A 14,889-nucleotide genomic window follows, 5' to 3' on the forward strand; every position below is an offset into this window, starting at 1 on the left:
CCGACGCCCCAAGGCGTGAAATTGGGGAGAACCCGCGACCCCTCCGCCTGCCCGGTTCAGGAGAGTCACGGAGCCAGCTGTAGGTGTGAACACTCATTTATTTACACATTGCCGTCCGGAGACAGATTACCAGCCTAGCGTCTTCGAGGGTGCAGACCCTGCAGACCCTTCCCTTCTTCAGAGCTCGCGAGGCCTGGGAGAACCAGGGAGTTTAGGCTTTAGTCCGAAAGCTCAGCACTAAATTCAAAGCCTGTACCGGATTCCCTTCCCAAAGCCCGTTTTGTTAGGTACTCAGACTTCTCAGCTCTGCCCCATTCATACTCTTTGTTCTCCTACGGCTCACCCACCCAGGATTGTTAATAATAATAACAATAATAACAGCAGTAATACTGTAATAATATTAATAACACTTCACATTTGTACGAAGCTTACAGACTGTTTTCACACGTAGCATCTCATCTGAGCCTCCCAGCAGTTTTGTGAGGTAGGTAGTCTCACCTCCCTTTTTGCAGACAGGGTAACTGAGGCTCAGAGAGGGAACAGGATTTGCTCAAGGCCACACAGCTAGTTAGTGGTAAAGCTAGGACTTGATCCCAGCACCCCATATTCAAGTCCAGTGTTCCAACGCCGCAGCGACCACTGTAGAGTGGAGTGTCCTTTCTTACCCCTGTCGGGCCTGAGGGGCGGCCTAAGGAGAGAGGAGGCTGAGACTTCTCAGACTAGGGCAGGGAAGAACTCAGCAATGACGGGGGGAGTCGGGGTACTTGCTCTTCAACTCCTGTTTGAACTGGCGGTAAAGAATCTTATTGTGCTGATTTTCGGCCTCTTTTTGGGGATGAAACTTCAAGGCTTCTTTGAAGCCCTTATGAACCAGGAAACCTTCGTTCAGCACCTCGAAATCAAATCCTGCCACGTGCAGCTCACAGGCCTGCAGGGGGAGAGATAGGTCAGCAAAATTGGATGACAGCCCCAGGGCCAAGAGTGACATCCCTAGAGCCAATTCCAGCACCTCCACGCCTCTGGAGGCATCCTGGACCTTCCACGACACCCAGCCACTGCTGAGCGATGATCCCTCCTCCTGCCTCAGTGCCCCCCTTCCATCCAGGGCCCCTCATAGCTCCCTGACTCCGCCACCCTTCCGGCCCCATTTCCCCTGCCCTCTCCCTTATGGGCACCTGGCTGATGCGATTGAAGCCATACTGCCGAAAGCGTTCGTCGAAGGTGGGAACCTTGCCGCCAGCCACGTAGAACGGCTCCCAGGGGTCCTGCCACGGCACCACGTAGGCAGGCCTCAGCAAGGTCTCTTCAGGCAGATTGACCCAGCGGGAGTAGTTGGTGGGCGCCTGGCAGGGCGTGCACAGCCCGTAATAGAACGGCCGCACCTCGCCCACCTGGTAGAGCTGCAGCAGCTCATTCTTGTTTGTGGGCATGCGGCGGGCCCGGCGGATCTCAAAGGCGGGCACCACCAGCGCTGTCCCTGCCCACTGCTTGCTCTGATCCAGCATTTCCCGCAGGCCTCTCCACAGTCCCTCGCTGGGCACCATGTCCACATCGATCACCAGGGCATAGTTGGCCCCCTCACGAGCCAGATTCCTCAGCAGGTTATTGGGGTAGGAGACATTGGTGCCCAGAGCGTAATTGATCCCGGGCTGGGCCACCCTGGCTAACTTGTCAAAGACCTCCTGGCAGGACCGCAGCAGGGCGAACTCCCCGGGCTCCCGGGGGTCGGGCACAGCGGCCTCATAGCGCGAAGGGCACACGAGGTGCATGGCGACTCTGGCGCGCATATCGGGGCAGTGGCTGCTCAGCGCATAGGTCAGCACCGTGGCCAGCTGCGCCTCCTCCTTGGTGGCCGCGAACACCGACACAGATAGCGGGCCCTCCCAGCGCTCCAACAGGCCCGACAAATGCAGCAGGTTGTCCACGCTGGCGTGCGTGGCCAGGATCACATCATTAGGGTCCATGGTGGTCTTCAGTAGGCCCCTATAGACGCGATAGTCGCCGCTGGAGTCCAGGACGCCTCCGGAGGCCAGAGCGGCGCGGAGCTGCGCCTTGACCTGGTCCACGGACCGCGGGGACGGGGGAAAGAACTCAAAATACTGTTCTTGCTCCTCCTGTCCGTGCAGCCCGGACAGCAGCGACAAGTAGAGTAGCTGCAGCATCGCCACCAGCATTAGCGCGGCCAGCAGCAGCTGGTAGAAGGCGCACCGGATGGCGTAGGACATCTGCATGGCTCTCGGGTCTCGGGGCGCGCAGCAGGGACCACCAGACCACAGGCTCTGCCAGCCGCCGCAAGCCCGGATTTACCGCAGCCCGCCGAGAGCAGCCGAAGCGAGCCGAGGCGAGCCGAGCAGGGTGCACAGCCCCTCCCGCCCGCACTGGCCTCCGGGCGCGCCAGCTCGCCCTCTGCAGGAGTGGAGGAGCTACTGCACTCGCTGCCCGCGCGGCGCGCTTTGCAAACGCTGGATCTGCCTTGCGGCTGCACCGCCGGGTTCCCAGCGACATGGACCCCCTTCCCTCCCGGTCAGTGCGCGACTGCCCTGGACCAAGCGCGTCCTGAAATGTCGGCGCGCTCGCTCCCGACTCAGGGAGGGGAAACCGTAGCAGAGCTCTGCTGCAGCTTGGTGAAGGGTGGTGTGGATTCGGCGGTGGCGGGAGGAAAGGAACGCACACACACACCTTTCTTCCCATCGTCTCTCCTTCCTGTAGATCCTACAAGGGATGCGCTGAAAACTGGGTAGAAGGAACTCAAATGGTGTGGAGGAAATAAAAGATAAGGGAATTTGGAAATGGGGATTTCCACGTGGGACGAGGTGGCCGAGTGGTTAAGGCGATGGACTGCTAATCCATTGTGCTTTGCACGCGTGGGTTCGAATCCCATCCTCGTCGTTCGCGTTTTACACAGGAGGTGATTCTTCATTTTCTGCATCCCTGCATCCCGCCGGTCCGGAGCACCAGGCTGAGGACGATTTGGCTCAACCCAGGCTAGGCTCTCCCTGTTCACCACGCACCTCCTCTCTCTGCACGCTCTTCCCACTCCGTGGACGGGAACCTTCTGAGCGGCGGTTACAGATGTCCTTTTCTTTCTCCCCAGAGGGCCCCCAGGTCCGGTGGCACCTGGAAGACCAGAACTGGAATTCTGCCCAATGCCAGATTAGGGGCCAATGTATTAATTTGAGAAGCACTCCCCTCCCTGTCTAAAGGAGTGGAACTTGAGGGTGGTGGTGTTGGATCATTTAAATTCTTATTCTCTTCTGCCCCACGATTCTCCTCTCTCAGCGGGTCTCCCAGAGGGGGGAGACCTTGTATCCACACACCTCTCTCCCCAAGACACTCGCCACCCCCCCCCCCTTACATGAGCAGGTCTCGAATATTTTCACACCAGCCTTCTACACAAGGCGCTTAAAAGTGTTTGTGGAATAATTGATCCATGGATTGATTGATTATTTTTGTTTGTTTGTTTGTTTGTTTGCTTATTTATTTATTTATTATTTTTAGGAAACCATGGGTTCTTTAGAAGAGGAGATGCTTGGGGGACAGACGGGTACCTTGACTGCTAAATCAATGTGTAGTAACTTCTAGAGCGCTGTGAATCCTGGGAAGGGGAGGTGCTCCGGGACAGACGGGGTGGGCCTGGCGAGCCAGCGTGAGGCTGCTTCCCACACACCTTGCCCTTCCATCTGGCTGGTCCTGACTTTGAGCCTTTTGTGATAAAACTGTAATTCAGCAAGAGAACGTTTCTCTGAGTGCTGTGAGCTGCGTTAGTAAATTAAGTGAGCCCCGGGGCAGGGGAGGGGTGCTGGAATCTGACTTGTAGCCCTTGGTCGGTGGTTCAGGGTACCACCTGGGCTTGCCATTGGCAGGAAGAGGGGGGGCCGTCTCGTGGGGCTGCGTCCTTGTGGAATCAGGTGAGCTCTCTAGGGAGACAGAGTCGGGGTTGCGTTGAGTTGTGGGACACTCAGCTGGCGTCAGGGTACGGCCTGGTGTGGGGACTCATCGGAACCGGTGACGGCACCGCACCTGCGGAAACACGGCTGTACTCGGTGCGGATCTTGAATCCTGCGGCTTTGCCGCGTTCCTTTCTTAGTTCTGATAGTCGTGTGTGCGCGCGCATTCTTTAGGGTTTTCTGCGTACATTTACATTGTATCACCAGTGCATCTGGGCAGTTTTACTCCTTCCTTTCCAATCTGGATGCCACACATTTCTCCTTGCCACACTGCTCTGGCTGCAACTCCCAGCGCAAAGGTGAGTGGACGGCGTGGGGGGAGGGGCATCCTCTTTTGTTCCTGGTCTTGGGGCGGGGAGACTTTTAGCCTTTCGCCATTGAGACGACATTAGTTATAGGGTTTTCATAAATGCCCTCTGTCAGATTGAGGGAGTTCCCATCTATTCCTTGTCTGTTGGGTGTTTTTATCCAGAAAAAGAGTTGGGTTTTAGTTAGATGCTTTTTCTGCATCTACTGAGATCCCGTGGTTTCCCCCTAACGCGCGGCGTGGTGTATTACACGGGTGAATTTCTGTGCCCTGAAAGGGCCTGGCTCTGAATCCAGGACTCCGGGTCAGTGCGCATGCCCTTAACCGCTGAGGTCAATAAATGGCCACTGTAGAGACAGGCGGCCTCTCCCTCCTGTATCCCTCCACCTCTCTCCCATCCCATTTAGTGTTCGTCACGCAGGTTCTTTGTCTTCTGTCCAGAACCCACTGCTCCAGCCTCATCCTCTCCTTTCTCTCTCCCCTCACACTCTGAGGGCTTCCGTACCATACCCCCTGCCAGAAGGCCCCATGGCTCCCTGAACACGCCACATCCGTGCCTTCCACACTCTCTGGCACCTCTGCCTGGGACGCCCTCCCCCTAGTCCAGCCCGGAAAACTCCTATTCATCCCTCAAAGCCCAGCTGGGGGAACGCCTCCTCTGCGATGCCAGCCGTGAGCTCACAGGGGCATCCATGGCCCTCTTTGGGAACCTCGCATCCCCCGCCTGCTGCAGGGCCCTCACTGGTTCCATGCCACTTCCCGTTGCCTTGGGAGCAGGGACCACATCTCCTTTGCTCCAGGGTCATAAGGCCAGCCTGGGTCCAGCACAGTGAGTCGTGGTTGGAGGAATGAATCCTTGCCTGGGATCTTCCGTGTGGCCGCTTCATTTCAGCGACCAAAGTCATGCATTGCTTCCCTTTCCTCTGACAGCAAAACAGCCCCTGGCTTCTGGGCAGGGGGCCCTACCGGCTCAGCTCCTGGTGCATAACAGCTGCCAGGGACCGTTCACGGAGGCAGGACAGCAAGGAGGCAGCAAGGCCAGTGCCTGTCATGGCAAACAAACAGAAACCTTGCTTTTCCCTGGGCTGGGCTGGGCAGGGTGGTACAGGCGTGCGGTGAAGCAGGCCCCTCCTCCGTCCCTCCAGAGAACCGGCTGGCCGCCTCTGGAAAGCTCCGTTTCTGACAAGGGGGCGCCTGTGGAGGAGACCGGTGGAGGGGAAGGGCGATCATCGTCCACGCAGCCCGGTGCTCTGCCCAGGAGTACGGGGCTCCTTGAAGGTCAGTCAATACCCCTTGGCCATCGCAGGGATGCCTACACACCTCTGCCCTTCTTGGGGTCTCAGCCATCCCATCTGCCAAATGGGTCCAATCATCCCTACCCCACCCCACTCACCAAGGCCAAAAGAGCTGAAGGCACTTCGGAAAGAAAGACTCGGCGAATTCATTATACAAACGAAGAGGATTGTTATTAGACCCAGGGGAAGGGTCAGAGAGAAAAAACGGCAAAAAGGTGGAGTGAGCCCTTCACTGGGCATTGCCCCACAAAATGAAAAGTCGCCGGTTCAATTTCCGGTCAGTGTACATGCCTGCGACGGGGGGTTCAGTCCCCGAACATTGATCAGTTGCCTCTCGCACGCCCCTAACCAGGGACCTGGCCTGCAACCCAAGCATGTGCCCCGACGCAACCAAACTGGTGACCTTTCGCTCTGCGGACCATGCCCAACCCACTGAGCCACACCGATCAGGGCTCACCGTGCTGTTCTGATCCCTCCTTCTCCCTCCTGCCCCACTCTCTCAAAAAAAAAAAAAAAGGTGGAGTAAGTGCCTGGAGCTCTGCCTTGAGCCCCCTGAGGAAGAGAAGCAGGAAGGGGCGGGAAGAACAGCACCTTCGAGGAGGGAGGCGGGGGCTGGGGGCTGGGTCCCGGCTCTGCCACAGACCGGTCACTTTCCTCCGGGACTCAGTTTCCTCACCTGTACGAAGGCGGGGGGCGGGGTACAGTCCCTGCCTGGCTCCTTCTGAGGGCCTCAGCTCCACTTTGAGAGAAAGCGGGCGTGGGAGGGCTTTGCCAGCTGCGTGGCACAGCGCACGCAGGCAGGCAAAAATACTGTTTGAGGCCCAGAGGGTCCTTGGAGTGCCCTCAGCCCCCTGACGCCTTTTCCTTCTCCCTGCTCCCCTCAGCCTCCCTGGCATATCCTGTCCTGGGGTCCGAGGCTTGACCGCAAGGTTGCCGAGCTCCTGCCCTGGGCTGGCCCAGCAGCCACTCCCTCAGCCAGTGGCTGCCTGTGGCCTCTGGTGCCCCTCAATGAGCGGGTTTGTTTCTTGTGATGAACATGTACATGTGCTCCTGACGGCGAGCAAGGGCCACAGCCCCTGGCCCTCTTTTCCCCGACTGCCCTCCTTTCAAGGCGCTCTCGTGTGCGCCCAGGTAGTCTGTCTCTGGGTGTCGCCTCCGTCCTGGGCGAGGGCTGGAATGACCGGCGGTGAATTCTCCCTTGCAGTACCCCCGGGGGGCCGCCAGCAGCCTGGGGAGGAGACAGCACCCGCCTCGTCCCAGCACCCGCAGACCTGGAGCTCGGCTCGCCATCCCTCCGGGCTGGGGTCTCCGCGCCGGCCGGGCGGAGAGGAGAGAGCTGTTGGCGGAGCCCCGGCCGGGACCTTCAGAGCAGCGCCTTGAAGAGGAAGGAGAGGGAGGCTCCGCAGGACAGCCCCAGGGACAGGAAGAACGTCATGAGGGCACCGGCCACCTCCCTCTCGTGGGGCAGCACCTGCCTAGAATGCACAGGGGTAGCGGCTCTTAGAAACGCTGAGGCGGACCCAGACCCGGCCCCGGCCCCGGCCCCGGCGCCCCCGGCCCTCCTCACAAGACACACGAGTTCTCGTCTGGAGGGACCCGGTCTCCGGCTCCTGGTCACTGGGCCCTTCGCTCTGGACCTCGGCTTCCTGACCGGTGGTGACATGAGGCCTCTGGACAAGGACATCTCTGGGGCTGCCTTCCCTCTGGACACAATGTCCCCAAACTGCCCCCCCCCCCGTCACCTCTCTGGATTCTCAACTCCAGTGCCCCTTGAGAGCCCACGAACCCTGCTTTTGAGCAAAACTTCAGCTCCCCTTCGGCTGATGGTTTTGGTAGCAGCCGGGCCCTAGCAAACGACAGGCCGACCCACTTATTTCCCAGACCGGGGAGCTGAGGCCCAGAGAGGCGGCCCCCGAACCAAGTGCCTGGGTGGTTTCAGCAGACGGGCACCTCCCCAGCTCCTGGCCTGACCCCCAGGGTGGCCGGGAGACAGCTGGGGCCGGGCGGGCGGAGCAGCAAGAGCCCTGCCCTGCAGGCTGGGCCCCCCTCCCCACTCCCAGGCCCTCCCAGCCGGCCGCAGACCTGGGCGCCAGGCACATGGTGAGGGACACCAGGTAACCGTTGGAAACGGCGAAGAGCAGCATGAAGGTGATGAAGTAGGCGTCCTGCCAGAAGAGGACGGGCAGCCGGGACTTCTCGGGCACGTGGCACAGCATGAAGAGCGGGATGAACAGGACGCGCAGGCACACCAGCAGGGGCAGCAGCCTGCTGTCCTGGTCGGGCTGCGGCGGAAGCGGGGCTCAGGGTGGGCCCCGGGAGCAGGTCTCTGCCCCAGCGGTACCCAGGACAGACTCTCTCGTCCCTCACTTCCCCTGAGCTACCCTACGTGAGCCAGCGAGGACCCCCCTCCAGGGCGTCTGGGGAGCAAGGGACTGGGCCAGGGCCCCCCAGCCATCAAGAACTAGCTAGCCTGGGGCTAGCTTCCACGCTCCCGATCTCTGGCCGTGGTGTCTCCCAGGCAGAACTGGAAGAAGAGGCCCTAGACAGCGGCTTCGGTTTTCAAACGCAGTTCCTCCGACCACCCCCAGGGGTTCCGCAGACCTCTTTGGGGAGGCTGCGGCTGCTGACCAGGGTTGGCAGCTGGGGATCCGGGCCCCGTGCTGCTGGGATCAGAGCACCTCTGCTTCGATCTACTTTCTGGAGCCTTCTCGAAATATTTCATTTAGTGAAGGGGCATCTTGGCTCGAAGCAACCCGGACACTCGGGAGCCTGTCCCCCCTCTCACATGGTGCAGCCTCCATGTGACAGTCTCTGAACACCGAGGGCTGGGCCCCGGGCTGGACGCTGGGGACACAGGTCAACTGGACACCGCTTCTGGGGCCGGGGGCTCACTGCCACCCGCTGGGAAGTCACCTTTCTGTGCCCTTTCACACCCTCTGACCACCACCCGCTTCCCAAAGCTGCCAGATCACCTGGCCCAGGCGTGCTCACCCACAGGAAGTAGGAAGTCAGGCTCCGCCCCAGCCAGTCCATGATGTTGAAGAGAAGGAAGCAGCAGATGGGGTTGAAGAACTGACCTGGGAGAGAGACAGGGGGCTCCTTCTGGTCCTGCCTCCCCTCCACCCCCTCTCCCCTCACGCCCCTGCGCCTGGCCCCTTCCCGACACTCACTCCACTTCCCGGGACCGGCGGAGCTGGTCACCATGGCTGTGATGGCGGGGAAGACGGACAGGGTGACTGTGAAGACCAACACAAGGCACAGCGCCGTCAGCCAGACCTGGAGCCAGAGGCAGGGGTGTGAGCGGGCGGGGCGGACCTGGGGCCCCGCAATCAGCCCAGACCCTCCTGTGACAGCCCTGGCCTGGCCTGGCCGGTGTGGCTCAGCGGACTGAGCGCCGGCCTGCAAGCCAAAAGGACACCAGTTTGATTCCCAGTCAGGGCACGTGCCTGGGTTGCAGGCCAGGGCCCCATTTGGGGGCATGCGAGAGGCAACCGATCTATGTTTCTCTCCCTCTCTTTCTCCCTTCTTTCTCCTCGCTCTAAAAGTAAATAAATACAATTTTTGAAAAAAGAAAGAAAGTCCTGGCCCAGGAGCAGGACACCCGGGCCCTGGCTCAGCTGTGTCCCTGACCTACTGTGAATGACCCTGCCACCTCGGGGTGGACACGGTGACTCCTAAGGCCCCATTCCATTCCGAGTCTTTGGAGAGGGCTGGAGACAGCGGCCCTCTCTTCCCCGTGGGTTATGGCGGCCGTGGGTTCTGTTCAAGCCAAACCTTTCGGAGGACGATGAAAACCAAAGGTTTTCCTGGCTTCTGGGGCTCCTCCGGCTCCGGCTCCGGCTCCGGCTCCGGCTCCAGCTCCGGCTCCTTCTCGGGGTCCGGATCCAGAATCAGGGCTGCCTTCTGAGGGCTGTTGGGGATCCCGTTCTTCTCGTCTGGGGCAAGAGGGGAGGGCAGGGTCATGCCGGTGACCCTTGCCCGTTGCAGGGAGATTCCCAGCAATTAAAACAAGTGACTGTCCTTCAGCCCCGGAAGTATGCTCAGCTGCTGCTCATTAAGCACGTGCGCGTGTCAGGCAGATTAGGCACCTGAAGTGGATTATGTCACTGCCTGTTGCTCTACAAGAAAGAGACGGAGGCTCATGGGGGTTGAGTGACTTGCCTCAGGTCACACAGCTTGGGTGTCGTGAAGCCAGGGTTCAAACTCGGGTGCATGTGGATGCAAACCTTGCATACCTGAGGTTCTACCACCGCCCCGTTTTACGGCGGAGGGAGCTGAGGCCCAAAGAGCAATGGGGACGGTTTAATCCCCCTGCCTTCTGCTCGTGCTCTTCTTCCTGCCTCTGCTCACATGAGGCTGCTAGGGGGGAGGGCTCCAGTTGGGAGCAGAGAGGAAACGCTTCCCTATGGCAGTGGCTTGAGGCTCCGCTGGGTCTCCAGCTCCCCCAGCAGGGCCCGGGGCTCACCAGACGGGAGGAGCTCCGCTTTGGTCTCCAGCTCCCGACCTTGAGCCAGCGATGATTTCTTGGCCAGGTGGTAGCGGGCGAACTCCTGCAGGAGGAAAGCGTTGGCCCCGCCTGGCTTGGTGCGGGCGTCTGCATCCCTCCACGCCCTGTTGGCTGAGAGGCTGGGGTGCCCCCGTGGCTGACTCCTGTGGGGATCAGGACTGGGCCCAGGTCCCCTCCACCTCCCCTGGCCTCTCCTGGGGCCTCAGGCTCAGGTCTGGGCTGTGTCTGAGATGCTCTGAAGCGCAGCCCCGAGCCCAGGGCCAGGCTCACCAGGTGGGGCAGGCTCAGGTAACACGCGATGGATACGAGGACGCCCACACAGGGCGTGATGAAGTACCCCAGGGCGGAGGTCTGGGCATCCACACCACCTGTGCAGAAGCTGCAGCTGCAGGGGCGCGGCGGCTGGCCCCGCCGGCTCCCACAGGGCTGACGACCCTGGTCCCACTTCCCGTTATGACCTCCTCGGGCTCACCTCCGGCCCCTTCCACTCCCCTCGCTGACAAACCCGGGACTCTCTCACCCCCTCCCTCTGGGCCATTTTCTTGCGCACCCACTATGTGCTCGTTGTTATCGCTTGCTCCCTACACTCTGAGGATGGAGCTATAATAACCATCTCGGCGAGGAGGCGGGGAAACTGACACAGGTTAGGAGCCTCGCCCAGCGCCCCCCACTAGGGAGCCGAGGAAGTGGGGTTTGAACACAAGTCTATCTGGACCCCAAACCTGTCCCTCCTTCCCTCAGCCTCAACCTGCTGCTACTGCACACCAGTTGGCCTCAGCAACCCGCATCTGGACCCCCGTTCCCCCAATCGTCACCCGGTCGCTGTCTCACTGCAGAACCCGAGAGCCCTGCTCCCGACCCCAAACCCAGTCCCCAGCGCCCCGTCACCTCAGGCTCCACCCATAACTCCAGGCACCTCGCTCCTGGAGCTCTCCTGAGCCCCAGGGGCCACCCAAGTGTACTCACTGGCCATGGACATGACCATGGCAAGAGCAGCGAAGATCCCAGCCAGGCCCTGGCCGCTGAGGAAGACGGTGCTGTAGGTGGAAGGCATGGTGCCCAGCTGCCCGAAGAGGCTGCCTTGCAGGACGGCACAGAAAGCTATGGAGGGACAGGCTGCCACTCAACGAGGCAAGCCTGGGGCTCCCTGGAGGAGGTGTCAGCAGGAGGCACAGGGACTCTGGATGAGGCCAGCAGGCATAAGACTCCTGGCATTCTAGGGTAACAACCTGCCCTCCCAGGGCGCTCCTCTTCCGAGGTCTCAGGGCCAGGAGGCCAGCTCTCAGGCAGCTGTGGGCCTGGCACAAGGGACCTCGCCTTTCCCTCGGGGCCACAGTTTCTCATCAGGGACGTGGATGCCGCTGCTGCTGTTTTCCCCTTTCTAGATACATCGGTCCTTTTCAGTTACACAAGAGAGGCCGGGCCGAAGCCCTGGGTAGGCCGGGCGGGAGGTGGGCGGGAGCAGTGGCACTCACAGTTGATGAACCAGACGGAGGCCATGGTGATGGAGAAGAAGGGTCGGGGGCTCATGTCCACCTTGACCAACACCGCCGTCAGGGCAAAGAGCAGCAGGATGACCAGCAGGCTGCCCAGAATCCGCACCGACTCAGGGATGCTGCACACGGCGGGGGGGGGGGGGGGGGGGGCACGGTGAGCGTGGGCGGGGCCCAGCTGGGCAGAGGGAAGTGGGCAAGAGACTCAGCCAGGGCTGGACAGTGAGAGCGGGGAGATGCAGGGGGCGTGGAGGAAGGACGGGGGATCTTCCCTGGACCCAGATGGAGCTGTCTCCGCAGGGGTGGGGGTGGCCTGGGAGGGGGCCCGGGCGGGCGGGCCTCTCACCACTGGTACAGGAAGGAGTTGAGAAGCGTGAAGAGCAGCAGGGGCAGCTGGGACAGCAGCGTCACCCAGTTGTTGAAGTTGAAGGCGTCTGCAGGGCCGCTGTGGTTGGTCCCCAAGGTCCCGTTGGTGCTATTGGCCACCGCCAACCGCCCCTGGAAGTACTGCCAGGGTGCCAGGAGAGCGGGGACAGAGTCACCACACAACATGCCCTCAGGAACACCCCCAGCCTCCTCCTTGTGCAACCCCCCCACCCTGGGATGGCTCGGTTAATGTCTGCAGGGACTGTCTCTGTCCTTGCACTGTCCCCAGCACCTGGCACACAGTCGGAGCTCGGTGAACGTGCACTGAATTGAATGGCTGACGTCTGGGACACAGCCCAAGCCCTAAGGACCTGCAGCCTGGGCCTTGCTCCACCCCCCAGACCACCCTCCTCTTCTGTGTCCGGGCGCCAGCCCCCACCCCCACTCCGCAGCCGCTTCCGGATTCCTGAGTATTCACCCAGCGCCACAGCGAGCCAGGCTCCGGCTTAGTGCTGACCAACTGCATCCTCTCTGGAGCCCAGGCCGGCTCAGCCTCCCCGCACCCTGGCTCCCTATGGCCTGCAGGACAAAGCCTCTGAGTTTTGGAACAGCCTTGGGGGCCCTTTGGAACCAGACCTCCCTTTTGTGCCCCATCTCTAGCTTTGTCCCACTGAGCTCCAGGCACCCCTTTCTCCAAACAGGCTGGCACCCCCCCCCCCCAGTTCTGTGCCTTTGCCAGGCTGCCATCTCCGTCTGGCATGCTCTCCCCTCTTCTTGCCTCCCTCAACATGCTTTACTCCCCTTTCCCCACGTTACAAACCACCTCCTCTCCAGAGCAGAAGGGGTGTTCCCTCTCCCGGGGACGCACAGGACCCTGCTGCAAGCCTGGGATGCCCCAGGTCGGGGGACCTTATTCATTACTCTTTGGTACCTGCCTATCTTGCTGTCAAGACCAAGGGCAGATTCAGGTTTGCATCCTCCAGGGCCCGGCAGAGAGCCAGGCTCGGAAGAGCATCTGGTAAGCTGGAAAGCAGAATAACCCAGCTGCATAGGGAAGCACAGCCTCCGTTTCTGCCTTCTCCAGAGAGGACACGAGCTCGTGAGGACAGGGCCTTCCTGGTCTGTTTCCTCCCGCACTCCCGCGCAGCCCAGTGGGCGGGGCCTGGCCCACACACACAGTAGGTGCACATCAACGGTCTGTTGGATGGATGGGGGGTAATTTATACTATTTCAAAGAAAACCAAAGGCTCGGGTAGGCCAGTTTTGGAGTGACGAGCCCAAGAATAATGAATGATACACAGCTTCCTGAGCTGGTGGTCTTGCCCCTGTAGGACCCCCGCGTCCCTGAAAGCTCGCTTTTCCTAGACTCGAAAGGGGCACCTTCCCTCTCAGAGGTTTCATGCTTCGGCAGACGCCCGGGCACAGTGTGAAGGCAAAGGCCGCACGGTAGGGAAAGGCCTGGCGCGCCTAGGGTCCGAGGCGGCCGGAGGGACAGTCGGTGGTTGTGGCCGTGGGGCTGTCACTCCAGCCGCCAGTCTCACCGGGATGGCCGTGATGAAGAAGTTCCAGGGAAGGAGAGTGCCCAGCCCAAGGATAAAGAAGCTGATCCCAACCAGGTGGTACCTGTGGGGATCAGGCAGAAGGTCACCCCGAGGGCGCACGCAGCTCCTCGGCCGCCCCTCCCGTCCCCGTCCCCGCTGGGGAGCGGACTACAGCCCCCATCTCCCCGGCGAGGACAGCGCAGGCAGGCGGCTGATGGGAACTGTAGTTCCATCCGCTCTGCTTTGTGCCTCGGAACGCCTCGAGGAACCTGGTCTGCGCCGCCTACCGCCATCAGTATTTCCGCACTCAACCCTCTCGGCCCCCAACTCGCCTGTCCTGCGGAGTGTCTCCTCGCTCCATGGCATTCCAGCGGGATGAGCCTGGTGGGAGAGCGGGGCGGGGCACAGGGGGGCGGGCCGAGGGTGGGGGATCGGTCTCTCGGAAAGGGGAGGGAACAGGCGTGAGTGGAGGAGGGAGTCGCAGACCAATTTCCTGGGGTCTGGGTCTCGGTCTGCGCGGACCTCGGCTCCGCCCCCGAGGCGGGACCGAGAGAGACAGACGCACCGCCCCTCCCAGACTAGAGAGTCAGGGATTCCAGAAGCGGGCGCAGGACCGGGCTGCCGTGGCTTCACACATCGACCAGGGCCGGTGGGCTCGGCCCTGTGCGGGCGGGGTGAGGCAGCTAGCGCCCCCCAACGTGAGAGAACCACGGGCGATAGTGTCAGCCGAGCAGGGCACCGGAGAGATGGTCTGTCGCCAGCGGTCCTGCGCCAAGTTGGCTGCTTCGGGAGATGGAGGAGAGGGCCAGGTGCCTGGGCTGACGGTCTGGAAGATGGACAAACAGACGGACCCTGCTACGCTTCTCAATGCTACGCACAGCGCGCAGGCATGGGTCCCGGGGAGTCGTCTGAGCGGGCTTCTCGTGGGCGGCGAGGCTGAACTGTGTCCCTTGTCCTGTGCACAGAGAAGCCCCCTGACAAAGAAGTATGTCAGTAGCATCAAGGTTGAGAAAGCCTGGTAGAGGGTGTGCTGGTGGTGGCTCATATTTTAGTCTGTAAATTACAGATGTCAAGATGGAATTGGGACCGAACCAAAGGACGACGAACAACAGCCGGAAATGGGTGTGACGGCAAATGGAACAGAGTCATAATTCCCGTTGCAGCTGGGGGCGTGTGCTTTCAGGTTGGCACGTGGTAGAGCCACGCTCCGTTGCTGGGTGTGGTTGTTGATGTGTTGCTGGGGCGTCTGGGGACGAGAAGCGGACGCGTAAATGTGGGGTGACTGAGTGGGGGTGGCAGCCGTGGTGCGCTGGCTCTCCCCACACCTCACCCCACCCCTGGCTTTCATGCACTTCAGGGGCTGGAAAGAGAACTGCTCAGTTCTCTGGGCTCCTTTGTAGCTCGGCTTCTGAGTGACTTCGGTCCCACTGGCC

General features: G+C 61.1%; 2 protein-coding genes and 1 non-coding gene across 3 annotated transcripts; 1 reads left to right on the forward strand and 2 right to left on the reverse strand.

Moving 5' to 3' along the window:
* Positions 1–80: 80 nt before the first annotated feature.
* On the reverse strand, positions 81–2,366 carry B4GAT1 (beta-1,4-glucuronyltransferase 1). The gene is made up of 2 exons (XM_028516269.2): positions 1,176–2,366; positions 81–928 (listed from the first exon to the last, which is right to left on the reverse strand). The coding sequence occupies exons 1-2, from the start codon at positions 2,229–2,231 to the stop codon at positions 737–739; spliced, it is 1,248 nt and encodes a 415-aa protein (XP_028372070.1). The 5' UTR covers positions 2,232–2,366; the 3' UTR covers positions 81–736.
* Positions 2,367–2,807: 441 nt separating this feature from the next.
* On the forward strand, positions 2,808–2,889 carry TRNAS-GCU. Its single transcript has one exon. It is a non-coding gene; the product is annotated as a tRNA-Ser (tRNA).
* A 2,805-nt stretch (positions 2,890–5,694) lies between these two features.
* SLC29A2 (solute carrier family 29 member 2) lies at positions 5,695–14,011 on the reverse strand. The gene is made up of 12 exons (XM_028516279.2): positions 13,789–14,011; positions 13,457–13,538; positions 11,896–12,056; positions 11,532–11,671; positions 11,023–11,157; positions 10,327–10,424; positions 10,015–10,099; positions 9,324–9,484; positions 8,720–8,825; positions 8,541–8,626; positions 7,632–7,831; positions 5,695–7,024 (listed from the first exon to the last, which is right to left on the reverse strand). The coding sequence occupies exons 1-12, from the start codon at positions 13,815–13,817 to the stop codon at positions 6,913–6,915; spliced, it is 1,395 nt and encodes a 464-aa protein (XP_028372080.1). The 5' UTR covers positions 13,818–14,011; the 3' UTR covers positions 5,695–6,912.
* Between the last annotated feature and the right edge of the window lie 878 nt (positions 14,012–14,889).

Source organism: Phyllostomus discolor, chromosome 6, assembly GCF_004126475.2.
Source record: "Phyllostomus discolor isolate MPI-MPIP mPhyDis1 chromosome 6, mPhyDis1.pri.v3, whole genome shotgun sequence".
NCBI lineage: Eukaryota > Metazoa > Chordata > Mammalia > Chiroptera > Phyllostomidae > Phyllostomus > Phyllostomus discolor.